This window comes from Ochotona princeps, chromosome 9 (genome assembly GCF_030435755.1).
Source record: "Ochotona princeps isolate mOchPri1 chromosome 9, mOchPri1.hap1, whole genome shotgun sequence".
NCBI classification, from domain to species: Eukaryota; Metazoa; Chordata; class Mammalia; order Lagomorpha; family Ochotonidae; genus Ochotona; species Ochotona princeps.
In genome coordinates this window covers 34,374,063-34,396,980 of record NC_080840.1, presented here as the reverse complement: position 1 = coordinate 34,396,980, position 22,918 = coordinate 34,374,063, and the positions used below count along the sequence as shown (strand labels likewise).

The 22,918-nt window shown below is 46.8% G+C and overlaps 1 protein-coding gene across 1 annotated transcript in view; it reads left to right on the top strand.

Annotated features, from left to right (window-relative positions):
* MATN2 (matrilin 2) overlaps positions 1-22,918 on the top strand; it is a 138,643-nt gene that overhangs the window by 12,111 nt on the left and 103,614 nt on the right. Inside the window, exon 2 of the mRNA XM_058668895.1 lies at positions 5,549-5,689. Coding sequence (XP_058524878.1) covers positions 5,549-5,689 — 141 coding nt within the window. The remainder of the gene's footprint in view (positions 1-5,548; positions 5,690-22,918) is intronic.

Here is a 22,918-nt window from a genome sequence, read left to right as displayed (position 1 = left end):
AAATGTCCCCAGATGCCTGCTCCAACCGGGAACCCAGAACTCCACCCAGGTCTCCCACATGGACGCAGGCGCTGGAGTACTTGAGCCATCCTCTGCTTGCTCTCAAATAGGCATTTTTATTCAAGAAGCTGAACAGGAAGTGGACAAGCTCAGACCCCAGTCAGGCTCTCAGGGATGCTGGCTTCCCAAGCTGCATCTTAACTTCTGTGCCCCAGATCTGCCCGGTTGTGTACTTTGATGCATTTGACAAAGGCGTAGCTCTACCGTCGTTGTGCTATAGGCATCTGCATCACCTCCTGTGTGTGCTTTCAGCTCCTTAATAGCTGGTAGCCTTTTACCCACTTCTGGCCCGTAGAACCAGTGATCTTCTCTCTTGTCATGATTTCGTCCTTGGTGGAATGTCAAAGAAATAAAATCATTCAGAGTGTAATATTTTTGTGTCTAGTTGTATCATTATTTTGAGATTCATCCCGTAGATCATTCCTTGAGCTGCTGAATGAGATTGCATTATACGCGTATGGCATGATGAGTGCCTCCAGTAAGTGGACATTTGGCTTGCTTCCAGTTTTTAGCTTTCACAGGTAAACTTTGTGTGAGCACCTGATGGCAAGTTTTTGTATAGGCAGCTTTCTCTTGCCTTGTTGGTAGGGAGAATTGACATCTCGTTTTCCTGAGACTAAAGGATGTTTCAGGGCTTGCGGCCCAGTAGTCCTGGGTAAGTAGGCACAATTGATCATGCTGTGCTGTGTCCCTTGGCAAGTGTATGTGGAACTTGATGAGAAACTGTTGAACTATTTTCCAAAGCAACCACACTAGTTTGTACTCTGCCGAGCAGTGAATCAGGGTTCCTGTTTCTTCACGTCTTTGTCAACACTTGATTATATCACTTTTAAGTCATAATTGTCCCAGTGGATTTGTGGTATCTCATAACTATGGTTTTAACTTGTATTTTTCTTTGCTTTTTAAAAAATATTTCTTTTTGTTATTATTATCATTTTATGATACAGTTCTTTAAGCCCTGGGATTTCCCTTATTCCCTCCCCAACTCCCTCCCCCCTCACTGAGTTCCCCTATATCATTACTATAGTATAGTTCTTCATACACAGTCATATGTCCATCATTGCGGGCATGGACAATGGCAGAGAGTCCAGCATCCTATCGTCAAGATGAAGTAAACAGTTTCATTGGGAGTCCATCTTTGTCTGCAAGTAGAGATGCATACTGCATTGTATCCTCACATCTGGATATGATAGTCTCCATTACACAGTTACTGTACATCCCCTTAAATGAAGAGCCACAAAATAAAAACAACAGAAAGAACAAAAGAAATTAACAGCGCCATGAAGTTAAATAACATGCTACTGAATGACTGACTAATGTGTCGCTGAAGAAATGAAAATCAAGAACCTTCTTGAAGAAAATGATGCTACTCTATGATCTATGAGTTACTGAATAATTTCATCAGAAGAAAGTGTTTTGAAGAGATGAAACTAACAAAAAGAAAAAATCCATGAGATATAGTTTCTGCTGACCATTGTTGGTGGAATGTGTCTCCTGAGGGCAACAAATAGATGGGTCTTATTTTTTAATCCAGTCTACTAATCCATGATGTTTACTTGATGAGCTTTTTTAAAAAAAGATTATTTATTTGAAAGTCAAAGAGAGAGAGTGAGTGAGAGAGAAGAAATAGAGAAATCTTCCATCTGTGGGTTCGCTTCTGAAACAGCTACAACAGCTGGAACTAGGCCTGTCAAAACTTTCTCTGAGTCCCCCATGTGGGTCCTGGGGCCCAGGCACTTGAGCCATTCTCTTTTGGTTTCCCAGGCACATTATCAGGGAACTAGATTGGAAGTAGAGCAGCCGGGACTCAAACCCAGGGTCCATAAGGGAAACCTCCTCCACAAGTGGGAGTTTTACTTCCCATGCTACAGTGCCAGCTCTAACTTGGGTATTTCTAATAACTGAAAGTATCAAATATATTTTTTAAAAAGACTAATTTATTTGACAGGCAGATATACAGAGAGAAGAGACAAAGAACAAGAGAGATCTTTTTTTCGCTGATTCAGTTCCCAGATGGCTATAATGGCTGGGACTGAGGTGATCCAAATCCAGGAGCCAGGAGCTTCTTCCAGGTCTCCCACACAGGTGCAGGGATCCAAGGACCTGCACAATTTTCTGCTGCTTTTCCAGGCTACAAGCAGGGAGTTGGATGGGAAATGGAGCAGCCAGGACAAGGACTGGTGCCCATATGGAATAAGGTGTCAATGCCTGCAGGTGGAGGATTAGCCATAGTGCCAGCCTGAGTATTGAACATCCTTCATTGTCATCCAAGTATCTTTGATGGTGTGACTTCTCAAATCTTTTGTATGTTTTTAAGTGGGTGTTGATCTTTTTAGTGAGTGTAGGCAGTCTACATAAAAATAGGTTATTACATCGTATGTTTTGCAAATATTTCTGATCAATCTGCGGCTTGCTATGCCATTTCACATTGAAAAAACATTTTCAATATTTTTAGATACTAATTTATACTTAAAATTATGAAATTTATGTCATTTTATTATGAAATTCACAAAAGAGCACAAAAATTAGATTGATGTAGGTGAAATGACTTGCTATGGCAAAACTAGCAATGTGTATTCTAAAAATATTTGAGAGGCAGAGTTATATATGTATATGCATATATATGTGTGTATATATATATATATATATATATATAGAGAGAGAGAGAGAGAGAGAGAGAAACAGACAGAAAAAGTGAGATGTTCCATCTCCTCGGTTCACTCACAAATAGCCACTACAAAGCCAGAAGCCTGGGTCTGCTGTGTGGGTGGCAGGGCCCAAGTACTTGGAGCCATCTTCTGCTGCCTTCTTTGGCGCATTGCAGGGAGATGAACTGGAAGTGGAGCAGCCAGACCGCCCTGCTCTGGCAGAGGCCTAAACACTCTACTACAACACCATTTCCCCAAGTATGTGTTTTATATTTGTTAGTTTTATTGCAGAGTGATGATAATAGCAAGCATCTGACAGTTATTCAGTACTGTCTGTGTGGCAGGCAGTGGCTTAAGTGGTATTGCCTATATGATGTATATAATACAAATATATAACAATATAGTGTGCGCATGGACTCATTTTATCCATACAAAAAGCAGATGTATTGTTTTTTTTTTTAAAGATTTATTTTATTTTTATTACAAAGTCAGATATACTGAGAGGAGGAGAGATAGAGAGGAAGTGGAGCTGCCGGGATTAGAACCAGCAGCCACATGGGATCAAGGCGAGGACCTTAGCCACTAGGCCACGCTGCCGAGCCCCAGATGTTTTGTTATCTTCTAGTTAAAGATGAGAAAATGGAGGCAGGGAGAAGTTAATTAACCTGCCCAGGAGAAGATAGTTAAAAGTATGTAAATGTTATGTTTAACTTCCTATCCTGCTTCTATCCTCAATGCGTGTTTTAGCCCTGGTGACTGGAAAGCACACATGCCTCTTGAAATCCACAGTAGACACCAACCACGTGCAATGGTGCTCGAGTCTTGGAAGTGATAATTATCCCCTATTACGTGCTCTACGTGTTTGCTTTAAGTGCATATATGTCAGGAAGGAAGTGAGTCCCAAGTGCCTCTGAAACGCATTCTGGAACAGATAAATGTGAACGTGGTGTTTGCTCACTCTTCAGAAGGGGAATGGCATGAAGAAAACCAATCATATAAATGAGGTCACACAGAGTATTATATAAAGCAAGGGAATTGGAAGTCAAGGAGGCTTATGGGTAAACAGCAGGCTGAAGATGAGAGAAAGGCAAGTTTCCAACTGGCCGTCCTTTTCTCAGAAGGCATCTTGGAGTTAAAGCCATGACAAGAGAACAGCCCGAATGGTTAAGACCTTAAATGGTTTTAAACATGGGGTAGTAGTTATCTGTAAGGAGGAAGTGGGCTCCAGAACTTGACCTTTAAAGGCCATGTCACCTTGAGCAAGGTACCCCAACCTCTCTGAGTTCCCCTAAGAATTAAATCACTTGCTAGTTTAAAACTCCTGGCCCAGTGCCTGGTACATAGTAAGTATAGAATAAACCGTCACTATTTTTAGTGTAATTTTAATGCCTAGTAAAAAGATAGCTGGCTCAAAGCTACAAGTACAAAAAACTGTGGACTTTGGAAATCAACAGGCCGAGGTTCATCTCCTGGTCAATTCCTGAAAACAGTTTGCTGAACCGATATGTCACTGAATTATGGAGTTTTTATTTTTTTTTTGTTTTGGTTTTTTTGTTTTAGTTATTTAGTTATAAATAACTTATTACTACATTATTTAGTTATTAAGTTATATACTCTAGCCCCTGTCTTACCCTCTGACAATGAAATAGCTATGGTTTTGCATGAGTTCAGTTCTGGGGATTTGACCCTGAACTAATTGAGTTTGCTTCTAATTAATGAAGTGGCAAATTGGCCTGCTTGCCCCAGTTTGAATTCTGGCTCTGACACTTGCTTAATTGGGTATGACTTTGAGCAAGCCACGTAACCTTAGACCTACTGGAGTGATCTTAGTTCCCTGAGTGCATTCATACGTGGAAAAGCACTTAGAATGGAGCCTGGGTTGTGATCTCAGCCTGGTGCAGAGTCCCAGCCCCTACCCACTGTACCAAGCTCCCTTTTAATAAATGGCTATGAGAGGCTGTCAGTTGCATGTGGATTTCTTCAGAAATTCGCATGTGTTAATTTGTGCCACCTGCTATAATTAGAGGGAACATTGTTACTTAGAATTCTCTGATGCAAGTTTGTAAGACACAGAATATGACTGGGAATAATTGATAAGAAACTTAATAAACTTCAGGATAGATTTTGCTATCTCAAGTTTTTCATTCAGCTTGATAGTGATCAAAGTGATGAAAAATTCCAACTATACATGCCCTTGCTTGGAGTACCAATCCACAGGGGTGCCATAAGTTCTTTTTCTGAGATTTTAATTTTTATTTACTTGAAAGGCAATGTTGAGAGAGAGATCTTCCATGCTCTAGTTCACTCCCCAAATGGCTGCATTGGCTGGGCTGTGCTAGGCCCAAGTCAGGAGCCAGGAGCTTCTTCTGGGTCTGCCACATGGGTACAGGGGCTGAAGGACTTGGGTTATCCTCCCACTGCTTTCCCAGGTACATTAGCAGCAAGTTGGATTGGAAGTGGAGCAGCCGGGTCTTGAACCTGTGTGTATATGGAATGCCAGTATTGCAAGCTTTGTTTGGCAAATCACAGGCCTGATGCCACTATAAGTTCTGTTTTTTTTTTTTTTAAAGATTTATTTTATTTTTATTACAAAGTCAGATATACTGAGAGGAGGAGAGACCTTAGCCACTAGGCCACGCCGCCAAGCCCCACTATAAGTTCTTAAGGACCAGACACAAAGGGCATTTGGGGTAGGAGTTTGATGTGTGTGGAACTTGACCAGCCGTGGGTGGGTTTGCCGCACTTGAACTCCCAGGAGCCCTAGAGACAGCTCCTGCTGCCCTGTCCTGTGTGATGCTTGTCAGAGCCTTATTCCTCTTCCCTCTTCCTTTTCTTCACAGTGGAGAAGATGCTGGTGGGCTGCTTGCTGCTGATCCTGGGACAGATCCTCCTGTTTCCCACTGAGGCCCGAGAGAGGCCCCACCGCAGAACCCTGTCTCGAGTCCGAGCCTCCCGGACCCACCCCCAGACGGCCCTCCTTGGTGAGTGACAGGGAGGTGGGGACAGGGTGAGTGAGGACTGCCGATCAGGGACAGCAGCCTGGGCCCTGCTGCCCAGGGCTTGGAAGCTTATTCTGTCTTGAAGCCGCCAGCTTAAAATCAGGCTCGTGACTCTTCAAAGAGCAAGGCAGGATTTTTCATTTAAAAGGTCCTTGTGAGCTTCTCTGCGTGAGGGTGCTCTGGAAATGTTTTGGGTTGGACTTATCTGTCTACATCTGTTAATAATGCTTCTTGCCTGGTACGTGCGATGTAGAGCAAGCCCTGAAGAGGGGTTGGGAACCTCAGAATTGAAAGAAGAGGATTGGAAAATGCCAGGGGACCGTTATTCTCACCCAGCGGACATGCTTTCTTTTGGTGAATTTTTTTCTTGTGGAAAAAAGAAATTCAAGAGAGAGGCAGTGTCATGAAAACACACAGAGAACAGATGGGTGGCCGTTTGCATCAAATGTAGGGGAAGTAGAAAGGTGGGCTTAGTGGAATGAGTTTTGGCCTAGGCCTGGATTCAAGTCCCTTCTGCTAATTAGCAGGCACATGTTCCTGTCTGCAGTCCAGTCTTGGACTAGAAAGTGAGAGTGCTTGTGCTGACCTTGGAATGCTGCTGGGAGGGGTAAATGAGATAACACACAATTGTAGGTGTGCTGAGTGCGTCATCACCTTATCTCAGCCCTCGGCCTGGAGTTCTCTGAAGTTGTATTGGATATTTATGCCTCCTTGGCCAGCCTTGCACTCTGATCTCTGATGAGTTCAGGCTGCCTAGAGAACTGCCCTGTGACCTGGTGACCTTGGCATTCAAAATTCTCATCAAGGACCAAAGAGACCCTCTTGGCCTACTCCACATGCCTGTTGCAGAATATCATAGACTGAGTCATTTATAAAGAACAGAAACTGATTTGACTTAGAGTTCTGGAGGCTGGGCAGTTCAAGGTTGAGGGTGTGTGAGGGTGGATCTTTCTTGCTGTGTCATCTCAAAGTGGAAGGGCAAAGCCTGGGCAGGGGAGTGGGTGATGGAGCTGCTTGCTCAGTGCCCTTTCATAACGGTGGAGCCCTCATGGCTGAGACACCTCCCATTAGGCCCCACCTCTGTGCTGTTCCTGACCTTGGGACTGATTCACTCTCCAGCACGGGCTCTCTAGAAGAGGTATTGAAACCATAGTGGGGACTACAGAGCCCCTGTTGAGAGAGGTCAGATCCTTACTGAGGTTGACTAAATGATCGGTCTCCTGAGAGTCTTAGTTTCCATAGTGATGTCAACTTGAAAAGGGAGTGCTTGGGCCTTTTTAAACACAGATCTCAACATGACAGATACTGTCATCAACCTGTGCTGTCTGCCCACATGAGCTTATCTCTCACCTCACTTGGTCCTCCAGATGCTCTGTGCTGACAGGGACCACCATCAGGAAGCGCGTGATGGTTGGAGGAGTCAGGTGCGTAGCACCACAACAGCTCTAAGCCTCTTCTCATGTGCCTCTGACGGGCTCTGCTCCAGGTTCTCAAGCTTTTGGTCTCAGGACTCCTTTGTTTTATACTCAAAAAAACTATTGTACATCCAAAGAGCTTTTGTTCATGTGGATTAAGGTTTAATTATATTTGTGGGCCCAATACAATAGCTCAGTGGCTTAATTCTGACCTCGCAAGTGCCAGGATCCCATATGGGTGCCAGTTCTAATCCCGGCAGCCCTGCTTCCCATCAAGCTCTCTGCTTGTGGCCTGAGAAAGCAGTCTCTGATGGCCCAAAGCCTTGGGACCCTGCACCCGCGTGGGAGACCAGGAAGAGGCTCTAGGCTCCTGGCTTTGGATTGGTTCAGCTCCAGCCTATGCAGCTACTTGGGGAGTGAATCGCCAGATGGAAGATCTTTCTCTCTGTCTCCTCCTCTCTATATGTCTGACTTTCCAATAAAAATAAATCTTAAAAGCAAATAACAAATTTTAAAATTAATTGTTTATTTGAAAGAAAGGCAATAGTGGAGAGAGAGAGAGAGAGAGGCGGCAGAGCTCTCCCATATTGCCTGAATGACCATAGCGGTGAGGGCTTGACCATGTTGACGTCTGGAGACTGGGCCTCCATCCAGGCTGGTCTCCTCTGTGGGTGGCAGACGTCCACACACTTGGGTTGTTCCTTTGCTTTCCCAGGTGCCTTAGCAGGCAGTTGGGTTTGGGATGCTAGTGTTTAACAATGCCATCATGCCAGCCCCACATAACTCTAACTAAGCCATTTAATTGGAAGCTGATCAGGTCAGCAGGAGAGGGAAGCAGCGCATTCCCCAGCCTGGAGTCGCTCTCAAGCAACAGGGCTGGCGGGAGAGTAGGAGAGGAAGGTGGTGCTGCCGCAGCCCCCTTAGGGGTCCGTCAGTGGCACTCATAGCTCCCCTTCCAAGCTCCTCCTGGGTCCCTTCAAGATGGTGCTAACTGCAAAGTGTGTTTCCCGGCCCACACTACTGTCTATTTTAAGGGTGCCCATTTGTTTCTTTTGTTATGTCACTGTCCTATGGTGTCATGAGGCGGTTTATGAGTGCTTCTGTTGCCAGGGCAATCAGAGGAGCTTGTCATTTTTTTTTTTAAATCTTAGCCTTCCTTGCCCAAATTCCCACTGTATTCTTGATGCCCTTGTTTCTGACATGAATGTACACAGCCGTGCTGTGTGTCTGCCAACCTGCTCTTGATGTTTGTCTTTCTTATAAGGTCCGGTTGACTTATGTGCATTCGTTTTCTCAATGTCCCACCCAGCTCCTTTTCTTTCTGCTAGGGAACCCTGGGACCTTTTCCTTTCTCTGTAGTGGGTTCTCCATTGGATTCAATACCATCCACTCAGAATTCATTGTTGGGTTTTAAAAGAGTGCTTTGTTGCCATGCTGGAAGCAGATGGGACAAGTGGGAGGCAGAGGTTTGAGAGGAGGCTGAGAAAAGCTGAACTACTCGCTGCTCTGCCCCTACACTTTCACTACCAAGAGACTTTCAGGGGTTTCCTGGGGTAGAGATCACAGAATTTAGTAAAACTTACCAGTAATTGTTAACATGCCTAGAAAAAAAAGGAAAATGGATGAATTCATCATATACTGCTCCCACATCTTCTTTTTTTTTTTCTTGTCTCAAGATTTGTTGTTGTTGTTTATTTGAAAGGCACAGTTACAGAGAAAGGGGTGGGGGAGACACACAAAGAGATGTTACATCTCTGGATCTCTGCCCAGGTGGCTGCAACTGTCAGGGCTGGACCAGGCTGAAGTCAGGAGCCAGGAACTCCACCCAGGTTTCCCACATTGGTGGCAGGGGGCTAAGCACTCCGGCCATCTTCTGCTGTTTTCCCAGGTGCATCAGCAGGGAGTTGGATTGGAAGTGGAACAGCCAGGACATGAACTGGCGCCGGGAAGTCTCATTAAGATGCACATATTTGCATTTTTGCGTGCACCTCTAATGAAACCTGACATCAACATTGTAGGGAAAAAGTCATGATGCAGTTCATTGGAGGATCTGGGACCTCCAAAGTGAGCAACATGCCAGAAGGAGTTGGCCTGACTGGAAAACTGAAAAGAAGAATAACTCGATCTGTGATTAATGGAGGTTTCCACTTGGATGGGTTAATTATGAATGTTTTTTAAGCCTTGCTCTGGGATCCTAAACCAAAACTCCTGGTTGGTATTTGTTGAATCCCTTCTAAGAGGGAAGAAAGACAGATGCCACAAATCATTAGACTGTGGCTCATGGAGACCACCAGTCTTATAGCCCCTAAGCTTCCTGGTCAAGCTTGAAACTTTTCATCTCCTTCCCTGAGTTTTCCTGGGCTTTCTTCATAGTTCACCTTCTACCTCACCCTGCTGTGGCATCAGTTACCTGACCCAATCCACTGAGGGGACAGTGGTACTGCAAAGTGATTATTTATTTATATTGGAAAGGCAGGTCAGACTAACAGAGAGGAGGAAAGACAGAAAGAAAGATCTTCCATCCGCTGGTTCACTCCCCACATGGCTGCAGAGTCTAGAACGGAGCTGATCCAAAGCCAAGGGCTTCTTCCAGGGAGCTTCTTGCAGAATCCCAAGGTTTTGGGACATCCTCCACTGCCTTTCCTGGCCACAAGCAGGGAGCTGGATGGGAAGTGGGGCAGCCAGGAGATAAAAAGGGGCCCATAAGGACTCCCAGAGAGTGCATGAAAGGATTGAACCATTGAACCATTGCACTGATTGAGCTCCTTTTGTAAGGTATGTTGCTTTCTTCTCTGGAACCCAGTTCTTGCTTATTTTTTTTTTTTAAGATTTAAAATTTTATTTGTAAGAGTGACACAAAAGGGAGGACAGAGATCTTCCATCCACTGATTTTCCCTTTCATAGGTGTCAATGGCTGGAGCCAGGGGCCTGGGACTCTATCTGGGTCTCCTATGTGGATGGCAGGAATCCAATAATAGGAACCATCTCTGCTACTTTCTCCCAGGAGCTAGATTTGAAATGGAGCAGCGGAGGCTCCAGCCAGTGCTTTGGGATGGTATGTCAGGGTCACAGGCTGTGCACCAACCACAGTGCAGATTTGTTTATTTTTTAAAATGCATCCCATTTAGATTTTTAAAAATTATTATTATTAAAATGATTTACTTATTTTACTTGAAAGGTAGAGGTAGAGAGAGAATGGGTAGGGGGAAATGACAGAGATATCTTCCTTGGGCTGGTTTACTCCCCGAATGACCACAACAGCCAGAGCTGGGATGATCTGCAGCTGGGAGCCAGGAGCTTCTTCTAGGTCTCCCACATGGGTGCAGGGATCCAAGGATTGGGCAATTTTGTGCTGTTTTTCCCAGGCCATTAGCAATGAACTGGGTTGAAAGTGGAGCAGTGGAGACATCCCAGTGCCCATATGGGATGCCAGCACTTCAGACAGAGGATTAACTTATTATGTCACTGTGCCAGAGCCTTCTTTACCTTGCTGACATCCTCTGTGTGGGATATCCCATGCATCCTGAGGTTTCTGCCACTCTTTCCAGGGAGAAGAACCGAGGCAGGTCACCTGTTCTGCAGGGCAGGGAGAAAGAAGATCAGAGGCAGCAAGATTGGGCAGGAGGAGGATCAGGCAGAAGAGTAGGGCTAGGCAGGTGCATCAGGCAGTGGACTGGGCTGGGCAGCTGGGGTGGGGCAGGAGGAGCAGGCAAGTGGTGGAGCTGTGCCTCTCCAACTTAGTTGTGTAGCAGATGCTCCTGGAAGGCTTAGGAGAACACAGGTGACTATAGCCAGTGTGTGCAGTCTTGGGGACCCACAGCGTCTCATTGCATGGGACTGGGCTGGTGGTGAGGGGGTGTCTGAGGAGTTGTGTTTCTGGAGGTCTCAGCCTGAAAATCATCGCAGAAGAAGAATCTATGAGTCAGAATGGGAATGGGTGGGAAGAAGAGCTCTTAGGAGGAGGTGCTGCGGGGCCTGAGGCAGACAGACAATTCAAGATGAATAATAACATCTGCAGGGAGACTTGAAATTAGAGTCTAAACGAACTGCAGGCTGGATCCACCTCTCCTGAAGCTTTGAAAAGAAGTTGCTAGCAATTTCCTACTCAGGGTTGAGGGGGAGTGGGTGGCAGGTGGGCCTCCCATCTGTGCAGGGAGCCAGTCTCTTATGGCACACCGTTTAACTAGGCACAAGGGCTGCCTGGCGGCAGTGGCTTCATCTGCAAAACTGATTATGGAAATGAAGCTTGATGCACAGAGCTTATTGCATTGATTCTGGCCAGCAAAGGGTATTTAGACATGAAGACCCTTTGAAGTGAAATGCCAACTTAATATGTGTTCTCCATGCACAATTATCCTCAGAACTTCAGAGTCGGTGCTGGGCCTGTCGTGACTGCAGCTCAGCCCAGATGTGCCACTCCCTGCAAATACACCCTTCACGCGCGGGCTCTCTTTCATAAACCAATGTCTGTTTTCATGCATGTTTTATAAACTGTAGAAAGTGAAATTCTTCTTTCCTATCTTGTAATGAATATTAGGAGAACCTGAAAGAAGCACAGCATCTGATTTCAACAAGCCATAAAGTTAGAAAACTTTCCTAGAAAATGAGGTTTTTCTCCTATAGATTCCCTCTTCTCTTCTTTCATTCTGTTCAAATTCTTTACCCTCTTCATTCACTGTAACCTCACTAGGCGTCTCTCTTACTCTTTCTTCTTCAGTTCCAGGATGTGCCATCCTCAGCTCGCCTTTGGGTTTTATACCAGAGCTATCTATGCCCAGTGGGTAGTAGAGGGGGTGACATGGCCACCATCCTGTCTTCTTTGGTGTCCGTTGCCCTAAGGTACAAGACGGACAGCAGTACTTCTTGGAAGCCAAGAACTAAGACTTGGAGAATTTGACTGTCTGTCTTAACCTGGTGTAGCTACCGAGCAACAAGAGATGAGATTTAAGAAATCAACATGCTGTTTGCTCCGTTCATACATATCCTCTTCTGCAACCCCACAGTCTGAGTTGGACTCATCTTTCAGTTCTCAGTGGAAGCATTCTTTATCCTCTAGGTTGGGATTCAATGCCCCAAACGTTCATTCCCACAGTGTGCCATATGTCCTCATCCCTGGAGGCAGTCGGTTGTGGTGGCCTGCTTCTTCATCCATGTACCTCATGGTGTATCAGCTGTGCTTAGCAGCGTGCCTCTGCACGCAGCAGGCATTTCATGAATCCCCGTAGAGGGAACAAATGGACCAATAAAGTAACAAAGAAGATAATCTCTCAGGAGTTCTTCCCCTTAGTCCCACCCGACCTAGGGTGAGGCTTTCCAAAGCCAGAGCGAGGAGAAAATAGATACAAAGAACTTGGGATGATTAACATGAAAGACAGACTGTGTGGGCGCTCTGGACAGACTGTGTTGCTGCAGGCTTTAGACTTTGGAGAGGCAGAAGCAGGCACCTATGTTTTCAAGGAGACAGAGTTAGCTTCCACGTGAAACTGCAGCAGCTGCAATCATCCCAGGCAGAATGGCCTCCTCCAGCTGCAGGATTTTGCTCACCTGGAGGTGGAAGGCTAAAACGAACCTGGTACCTGCAAATCCTCATGCTAGGGGATTCTGTGGACGTGCTTGCAGAACTAGGAAACGAATTGGAAGATGAGAGCTTTGTCCCTTATTCGAAAGAAAATCCAGGGAGGGGCTTTTGGCAGTAATCAAGTTGACATTTGGGACACCCGTGTCCTGCTTCAGCATGCCTGGGGACCTCAAGGCTGCAGGTCTGGGGTCACGGTGTTGACAGGGTTGGTTTCTTTTTTTTTTTTTTTTTAAAGATTTATTCATTTTTATTACAGCCAGATATACACAGAGGAGGAGAGACAGAGAGGAAGATCTTCCGTCCGATGATTCACTCCCCAAGTGAGCCGCAACGGGCCGATACGCGCCGATCCGAAGCTGGGAACCTGGAACCTCCTCCGGGTCTCCCATGCGGGTGCAGTGTCCCAATGCATTGGGCCATCCTTGACTGCTTTCCCAGGCCACAAGCAGGGAGCTGGATGGGAAGTGGAGCTGCCGGGATTAGAACCGGCGCCCATATGGGATCCCGGGGCGTTCAAGGCAAGGACTTTAGCCGCTAGGCCACGCCGCCGGGCCCGACAGGGTTGGTTTCTTAAGGTCCCTGCCTTTGGCTTGTAGATTGTGTCCTCCCCCGGCTTTCCTCTCTGTGTCCACGTTTCCTCTAGTTTTTTAGGACACTGTTCGCATTGCATGGTTGCATTTGGGCCCACCCTAATGACCTCATTCGGACTTCATTGCCTCCTGAAAGACCCCCTCTTGCAGTACAGTAAAGTCCTGGGATTAGGAGTTTTGGAAAGAGACGATGTAGCTCCCAGCAAGTTGCTTTTCTCCCCACTTTCCCATTTGGAGGACAGTATGTCATCTTATGACATCCCTCTCAGTGGCCTTTTATGCCTTTCTGATTTGCATTCTCATCGTGTTTCACGGTGACCAGCACTGAAGGTGGGTGCTCCAGGACTTGAGGGGTGTGTTCCTTGTTCACGGACCATCATAATTCTGAGTTATTACAGCGGATTCAACAAGAACGGTGCTTCGCCCAGCCGGTATCCGAGGGCTGCAGGTCCAGCCAGGGTGTGAAACCAAGTCTAAGTAATGTTTCTCCAAAAGCCAACAATTAGAACCACTAGCTCAGAACAGCCTTTTTTTACTGTATCCCAGGGAGGCTGATTTATAGTGGAAGATGAAAGGAGGGCCGTGTGTGTATTCTGGCCGTGTGTATTCTGGTGAGGCCAGGAAGGGGGCCTGAGGGAGAAGTTATGGTAAGTCTGTTGCCAGCCAATGAGGGAGCACATCCAGGACAAGTCTGGATGGCCAGATGTCCCAGAGCTGAGACCTGGCAAGGGTCTGGGGGAGCAACAAGGTGAATGCCTGCCTTGGATTTGAGCCCAGAGCTGGGAGGGGTCTTGACAAAGAGTTGATGGATTATGTGCAGCATGGGGCAGCTGGCCATGAGAAGTGGGAGAGGGCACCCACAGGTCCTCCCAGTCAAGCTGCCTAGGGAAGTAAACCATGGTGGGATGATGTCCTGGAGCCTTGGACCTGGCTTTTAATTCCCTAGCCTGGCCACTCCATTCATTGAACAAATATGTGCTGAGGCTCGCCACGTTCCAAGGGCTGTGTTAGGCTCAGTGTGGCATGAGAGAATCCTCAAGTCTCTGGACCTGGGTGGTGGAGCAGCAGGGAGCACGCTTCCTCTTGCGTGCACCCAGATACCACCATCTCTGCAGCTGTCCTGTGTCCCTGTGCTGCCCACTCTGAGCTTCCGGACAAACTTGAATTTGGTTCCAGAATGAAAAGGAATAGGACAGTTTTTTTTCTATACTTGTATGGTTTAGGCTCTAACCTACTGCTTGTTTTGCTTTGTCTCATCTGTTGCCTCGGTTTTAGCATTCTTTGCTTCAACCAACTACATAGGCAGCACGTCTGTGTGCCAAGGACACTGTAGTCTCATGCCAGGGTTGCATCTGCCATGCCGTAGGGTTTTGGAACAGATTCTATAGCTTCAAGGCCATGGGTGATTTGGCATAGCCCTTCTGGGAAAAATGTTCCTGGGATCAGCAAGAGAAGTCCATGTTGAGCAGATAGACCCACCTGGGCGTGGTGTCTTCTATAGCAAGGTATGTTTGACAACCAGTTTCATTCTTTTTTGAAGCCCATTCAGCCCTTCTGCTTTTCTGTTTTCTTTCTGTTTTGGCAATGAATGTTTTCCTTAAAAACTGTTCTATTTGTCTACCCTTTCAAATCTGTTGCAATAAGCTATTGTTCTCAATAGTGAGCTTTGGGAGCCAGCACTATGGTGTAACAGGTGAAGCCCACTTGCAGCACTGGAATCTTGTATAGGTACTGGTTTGAGTCTTGGTCGCCCCACTTCTTTTTTTTTAAAAAGATTTATTTATTTTATTACAAAGTCGGATATACAGAGAGAAGGAGAGTCAGAGAGGAAGATCTTCCATCCGATGATTCACTCCCCAAGTGAGCCGCAATGGCTGGCGCTGCACCGATCCAAAGCCGGGAACCTGGAACCTCTTCTGGGTCTCCCACGCGGGTGCAGGATCCTAAAGCATTGGACCGTCCTCGACTGCTTTCCCAGGCCACAAGCAGGGAGCTGGATGGGAAGTGGAGCAGCTAGGGCTAGAAACAGTCCCTGTATGGGATGCTGGCTCCACAGGTAGAGACTTGGCCTGCTGAGCCACCACGCTGGCCCCAGAATCAATTCTTTGTAGTACTGATTACATAAGCCGTTCTACTCTCTGCCTGTTAGAACTCAGCTTTTTCAGCTTTCACCGAGAGGGGCAGGATCTGCTTTTCTTTGCCAGGCTCATTTCAGTCAGTACACAGGCAGTTTGAAATCAAGGGAGGGGCCTGGCAGCGTGACCTGGTGGCTAAAGTCCTCGCCTTGAACGCCCCAGGATCCCATATGGGCGCTGGTTTTAATCCTGGCAGCTCCACTTCCCATCCAGCTCCCTGCTTGTGGCCTGGGAAAGCAGTCGAGGACAGCCCAAAGCCTTGGGACCCTGCACCCATGTGGGAGACCTGGAAGAAGTTCCTAGCTCCTGGTTTTGGATCAGTGCAGCACCGGCCGTTGTGCTCACTTGGGGAGTGAATCATCGGACGAAAGATCTTCCTCTCTGTCTCTCCTCCTCTGTGTATATCTGACTTTCCAATAAAAGTAAATAAATCTTTAAAAAAAAAAAAGAAAGAATCAAGGGAGGGAAAGGTCTCATGGAGAAGGTGAAGGGATAATCACTGGAAGAATGTTCCTGGCAGTGGGAATAGCAGGCAGGCGTGTGCTCTAGACTTTTGGCACAATAGGGAGAACAGCATGGCTCCCGTAGAGTGAGGGAGGGGGACCCAGAGGAGGTGAGAGAAGATGAATAATGAGGAAGCCTCGGGGGAGGAGGACAGGGGGGATGTGTCATAACAACTAGGTTTTCTCTGAGCATGGTGCGAGTGCTTGGGGGATTTTGTGCAGAGGAACCATGCGGTTTCACTTGGCTCTGACTCTTGGAGTGAGAGTGATGTAGAGAGGGGCAGAGGCTAATGCTGGTCAGGAGTGGATCAGAACTGGTCAGGTATGGGGTGAAGGCAGAGTAATATCTGGAGTGTAAAGAAGAACTAAGAACTATTTGGTTGGAAGCTTCCCAGAACTAGGAATGTATGTGGCCCCTACAGTTCCAACAAGGGAACATTAATGTGATGTCAAGTCCTGCAGAGTGTACTGTGGTGTGATTGTGTTTGTTGTATCCCATCACAAAATGGTGGAAAATATGAATCTTAGAGTCAAACCTTCTGGATTCAGATCCTGACCCCAGGGGCTGGTTTGGGAGCATAGCAGGCTAAGTCTCTGCCCATAGCTCTGGTATCCCATATTGGCACTAGTTTGAGTCCCGGATACTTTACTTCCAATCCAGCTCCCTGCTTAAGGCCTGGGAAAATAGCAGAGAATGCCCCAAAGCCTTGGGTGCTGAACTGATGTGGAAGACTGGGAGGAGGCTCCTGACTTCTGACCTCTGACCAGTTCAACTGCAGCTGTTACGTCTATCTGGGGAGTGAACCGTCAGATAGAAGATACTCTCTGTCTCTGTCTCTGTCTCTTTCTCTCTCTGTAACCCTGCCTTTCTAACAAAAATAAATTTTAAAAGCAAATTCTGGCTCTACCATTGCCTAGCTTTGTGCCCTTGGGCTATGACTCTAACCTCCCAGAGCCTCAGTTTGCTACCTTTAAAGTGGGACAATAGATTGTTGTGAGAAATAGCAAGTTAGTGTAGGTATAACATATAGCCTTCTATTGATATATGAATGACTATGCAGTAAGTCTCAGTTATTATTATAGATATTGTAATAATTGTGAGTATAGCCATTCATAAAAAGACATCTCTCTTGAACTAAACTTTATTTGAAATTGCAGCATGTTGGACTTTCTGAAAGAACGGAGGTCCGTTGTTTAATTCAACCCTTTCATTTTACAGGAGACGACTGTGTCCAGTGTCACCTAGCTGGTGGCAGAGAGGGGGTTCAAATCCCAGGTCTCCTGAACTCTCAGTCTGCTTCTGTCTCCTCTTCTTTTCTTTCTTTCTTTTTTTTTTTTAAGATTCATTTATTTATTTATTTTTATTGGAAAGTCAGCTACACAGAAAGGAAGATCCTCTGTCCAATGATTCATTTCCCAAGTGGCCACAGTGGCCATAGCTGAGCCAATTTGAAACCAGGAGCCAGGAGCCCAGTGCCTCTTCTGTGTCTCCCACATGGGTGCAGTGTCCCAAAGCTTTGGGCCATCCCAAAGCTTTGTGGCTTTCCCAGGCCACAAGCAGGGATCTAGATGGGAAGTGGAGCAGCTGGGACATGAATTGGCACCCATATGGGATCCCGGCGTTTGAAAGTTGAGGATTTAGTCATTGAACCTTCGTGCCAGGCCCTAGTGATTTTACTTTTTACTTATTGAATATTATGATCAGTGGCAAATTAAGTCTCTGAATATGGAATAGATTAAAATTACAATGGTGGAAGTACCACTGAAGAGAGAGAAGGGGGAATAATACTGGGAAGCTGGGTTGCCAGGATTAGAACCAGCACCCAGATGGGATACCAACACGTGCAAGGTGAGGACTTTAGCCGCTAGGCTGCGATGCCAGGCCCAATCTCTTCTTTTCTTAAAAGGTTTATTTATTTGAAAGCCAGAGTTAAACAGAGAGGAGGAGAGACAAAGAAAGGGATTTTTTCATCTGTTAAATCACTGGCCACAATGACCAGCACTGAACCAGGCAAAATCCAGGAGCTTCATCCAGTGGGTAACAGGGGCTGTAGCACTTTAGCCAAACTTTCTCTGCTTTTCGCAGGTGCATTAGTAGGGAGCTGGATTGGAAGTTGAGTAGCTGGATTCAAATATGTGTCTACATGGGATGCCAGTGCCACAGGCAGCAGCTTTACCTGCCAATCCACAGTGCAAGGTCCTTGTGCTATATTCTCTGTGCTGTGTTGTTTCCATATAGTCTTTAGTGAAACACTGGGTGGAAGTAAGATTTACAACTCTAACTATGCCAGACTCCATGCAAAGTGCTGATTATGTTACCGAATTTCTTAATTTCTGTGAGCTGGTATTACTGTCTTCATCTTATGGAAGTTCAGGAAGGAGAACGTAGTGTGGGGGACGCAGGCAGGCTGGGAGTCAGGAGTCAGCTCCAGTGTGACTCATCCTGACACCACATGACCTGTGTTCTCTGCTTCCAGACGAGCGAAGTTGAATCCAGTCGTTAAAGTCCCTTTGCAACATTAAAATCTGCTTTGCAAAATTGGGCCTTGAAGAAACACCACTTTGGTTCATTAATGTTGTCTTTTTAACTGGTTTTCATCTTATTGATTAGCTGTAGGACTATTTGTAGAACAACCCAGAAACAACTGACCAATGTCTTGTGGGAATCCTGAGATGTTATTTCTGGCTTCCCTAGCAACTATAATGTTGGGCGTCAGGCTTAATCGAGTCAACTGCAGCAGCTGGAACCTAGCACTCTCTCAAGCTCTGTGAGTGATGAGGAAATAAATGATTGGTTCCATAATTTTCCTTTTGTGTAATATACTGTCCCTGTGTGTTTAGGGAGTTGAAACCAAAGCCAAGCTAAGTAAGAATGGAGGAAATGAAGCATTGTGTCAAAACAGAGAGAGAGGACACGCTTCCAAATGAATCAGAGAATGCGTACTTGGGGAATCAGGGTAGAGAGAAGAATGGGGGTGGGCAGGCAGAGGCTGGGGGGGCAGACAAGGATTGGCCCTACTTTCAGAGAGTGTGGGAGGACTAGGACTTGCAATGAGCTCTGCAGAGAAAACTGAGCATGCCTAGTTGTATTTTTTCATTTTTGTGCATTTGGAGTCCTCAGCAGGAACTCACAGTGGGTGGTAAGGTAGCAAAAAGGCAGGGTTTGAGGGATTGGTCAGGGTCGGTGTAGGAAGCAAAGCTTTCTAGGTATCTCAGGCATATGGGAGTTTAATACAGAGAGTTAGGTGCATATTAGATAATAATTGAGAGGACTGGGGTAGTGGGAACCCAGGGACTACCACGCCAAAATACATCTTTAGAATGAGGGTGCTGCTGCCTCTATTGTCGACACCTGTGATGCTGGTGAATGGATCCTAGAGCACTAAGTCGGCTTCAAGGCTTTTTCTTGCCACATCACTGACTGCCAGTAGAGATAGAGTCTGCATCACTTTATCCTGTGTGGGTATACAGAGTGTGTAATGGGGTCCCGTCATTCTAATTCAGAAACACAGCTTCATGAGGGCCTGGGAAATGTGCTTGTCTTACCTTTTCTTACTACAATGAAATACCCAACACAGGATGCCTATGAAGAAAGCAGATGGAGGAAACGGATTCAAGACCAGTGGTCCCATTGGTTGAGTGGGTATTGGGTGAGGCTGTTATAGAGAAAGTAAAGGGGTGAGGTGAGAGAGAGAGAGAGAGAGAGAGAAATCTGGTGGTTCAATGACCACAATGGCCATGGCTGAGCCAGACCAAAGCCAGGAGCCAGGAGCTTCATCTGGATTTCCCACATGAGTCCGAGGAACACAAGAACATCCTCTGCTGCTTTCCTAGGCATGTTAGCAGGGAGCTTGATCAGAAGTGACTTGGTCAACCAAGCAGTGCTAATATGGGATATCCGTATTGCAGGCAGCAGTCTTTTTTTTTTTTTTTCCCTGAAATTGCTTTATTTTGACAATCTTTACATAGCTGATTAGAGCACAAAGGATAGAGGGCCACAGAAAAGTGGGTAAGACTATTGTTTCCACATTATTGGTTTTTTTTTTTTTCCTGTATCTGGGGTAAAGGGGGAGATAAAAGGAGAAGCCCCACCCAGCCTCCCATCCATCCCAGCTCCCTGATGTGGGGCATGCTCTGAGGGTCCTGCTCAAGTGGTTTTGATAGTTCAACAGTTCTGAATTGCTGCCAATCTCGCCATTCCAAGCGCAATGAAAACACTGCAGAATCCACTGGCTGACATAGTCCACCTTAGCATCTCCACTTGCCCAGAGTTTCACTGCCAACACTTGACTGGGGTAGTTGATTGATTTGTTCTGTCTTCTGTCCTCTGTATTGGTGCCAAGTGTCCTCTGCAGATTCCGATGGACTACCATATCCTCCATGTGCACCTGGGTATGCTGTCCACTGCTCCAACTGAGCCTCTGAAGAGGCTCAGCTTTGACACTTGCACTCCATTGTCAGACCCTGGAACCTGCACTTCTCTTCATGGTTGGGGTTCTGAGTCCGGCAGTTCAGTTGGAAGGATCCCTAGAGAAACTTCATCAGAGGAGATCCCAGACCAGATTCTTCTTGTGTGTGCTTGCCAGTCCAGGGTCTGGCACAGTCCATCGCCCCAATCAGCTGGTGTTTGCAATTGCTAAGTCAGTTCTGTTTCCAGCCCTGTCTTCCACACGAACCAATGGGTGTTGTAGTCCAGCCTGATTCTGCCCACCACACGCTCGGCCCTCACACAAAACAGTGAGAGCTGCAGCCTAATGGGAGCAACCTGCAATGATCCCCACCAGGCTTGCCCACTGCCCTGGTTCCTGTGCTTGCCCATATGTACTGTAGACTTGTCCAGTCTATCCCACATCCCATTCAGCTCTCATACATGTCAGTGGGCATGTATGAGAAGCCTAGTTCAACCCAACCAGCCCATATCTAACCCACGCATATGCTAGTGGGAACCATTCTGTTCAGCCAGGTTTGCCCCAGTCCTGGTTTTCATGCTCTCCAGTGGGGGTGATAACCCCAGAGGGAGGCGCCCACTATTTCCCTACTGGTCCCACTCCCACTCCCGGATCATGTACTCTCTAGGTGGTTTTGCAGTTTAACTTGACAGAATTATCCTCCAGTGCCAGCACCTACCAGCTGATGCTGCGGCAAACCAATCTCTGATTTATGCTTGCACCAGGAGGAACAATCAACCAAGCCTCGCTTGTCCCTGATCCAGCTCACATGAGACCTACAGGTGTTGTAGCCCTGCCTGGTCTGGTCTGCCCCCATCCCAACTCATGCTCTCCAGTGGGAGTGGTGTTCCAGCAGGGGGGCCCTCTACGTTCCCTCTACCAGCTTCACCCCCTCCCTCCCTGGTTCTCATGTGTGCTGGTTGGGTGCTGCAGGCCAGTCTGGCATGCCACCCCTCACCTTGGCAGTTGCCAGTGGGTGCTGTAGCCTGGCCCAGCCCACCCCCAAATCCAGCTGACAATGGTGAGGGTTACAGTCTAGCCCAGCCCAGCAGGCACCGCAGGCAGCAGTCTTAACATTCTGTACCACAACACCAACCTCTGCTTCCACCCTCTTGACTTCATTAGTTTATGACTCTGATGTTTCATGTCCTGCATGAGTTTGGAAGCCAATTTTTTTTTTTTTTGGTCTTTTTGGCTTGTGTGGTGTTGGAGGATCCACTGTGACAGTAATGAGGGGAGTGGGGTAGGTAGTAGGTGGTCATTCTGGGTGCCAGTTGACCTTCCCTTGCCAATTATTTGAGATTTAGGTGAACTAGGTGGAGGAAGGTTCAGTGGGTCCAGTTGCTGACCTAAACTATCTCTATCACTAGCCACAAGTCACGGAAGCAGACTCACTCTGGGATTTGGTAACAGAAGAGCATAAAACCAACTTGTGAAGCTCAAGGGTACCTCTACATTTGTTCAGGGGCCTTCTAATAGATGCATAGAAAGAAAAGATTTATACCTGCAACCACCCTGGGGTCTTGGATGGGAAAGAAGCATGTGTGGAAGGCCTGGAGAGAGAGTGTGATCTGGGCTGAGTCAGGAGCTTTAGGATGCATCTCACAGATGATGGGGTTATTTCAAGCCTTCCTATGGCTGTCTATGGGCTGTTTAATGAAGCCCCAACTTCTTGCACAGGAGGCATATACAACCATGTCACAACTCCTGCAATTAGGCTGGGCGTGTCCTTTACCCTGTTTTGGCCCCTAGGCTTCTATGCATGTGGCCCCTTCCCTAAAAGTCCACTTACTCTGAGCCTGGCTAACTCCTGCTCGTTCTAATATTAGCCTGACAGCAGCCTAATATTAGCCTGACATGCAATACTTGTCACCTTGTCCAGGTATCTCCTCACCCTGCACACCTCCCATCCTGGAACTGGCTTATTGTCCCTGTGTTTTGATAAATCTTGTGCATCTAGGCCAGTCCCTGGCTGACTTTACATCTCATCCCAACACCTGACACAAAGACACAAAGCAGAGGGGTCTGCCGTGTTGGCAAACCGACATGATGGGAGAAATGTTGCAAAGACACACTGTCTTGGTTCCAGAGTTTGGAGTGTGTGCGCCAGCCCTGTTACCAGCCTCCTACCCTGGGCACAGCTGTATGGCCTCCTTCCAGGGAAAGGATTCTGGGGGGACTGCGTCCAGTGAAGTGAGACGCTTCCACCTCTGCCTCCTGCTGCCAGCTCTCGCAACAGCCCAACTCTACGTGGCAGTCACAGATCTCCACTCAGCTCTTTGCTTCTGGTTTCCACTTGCTGTACCCTTCAGCAAGCTGACAAGGCAATTGCTCATTGTAAGAAGTTGAAAAATTCCTTAAGGTCAAATGTCAGTTATTTTTCTTTTGTTTGAAACCTGCCTATGTTTTTTCCTACTTGGCCAAGAGTCGAAATCACCTAACGGCTTCCCAAGGCTTTCTGTACCTGCTTGTATTCAGCATTGTGTGTGTGTGTTTGTGTATGCGTGTGCATGTACCACACTTTTCAGTATATCATTTCTCC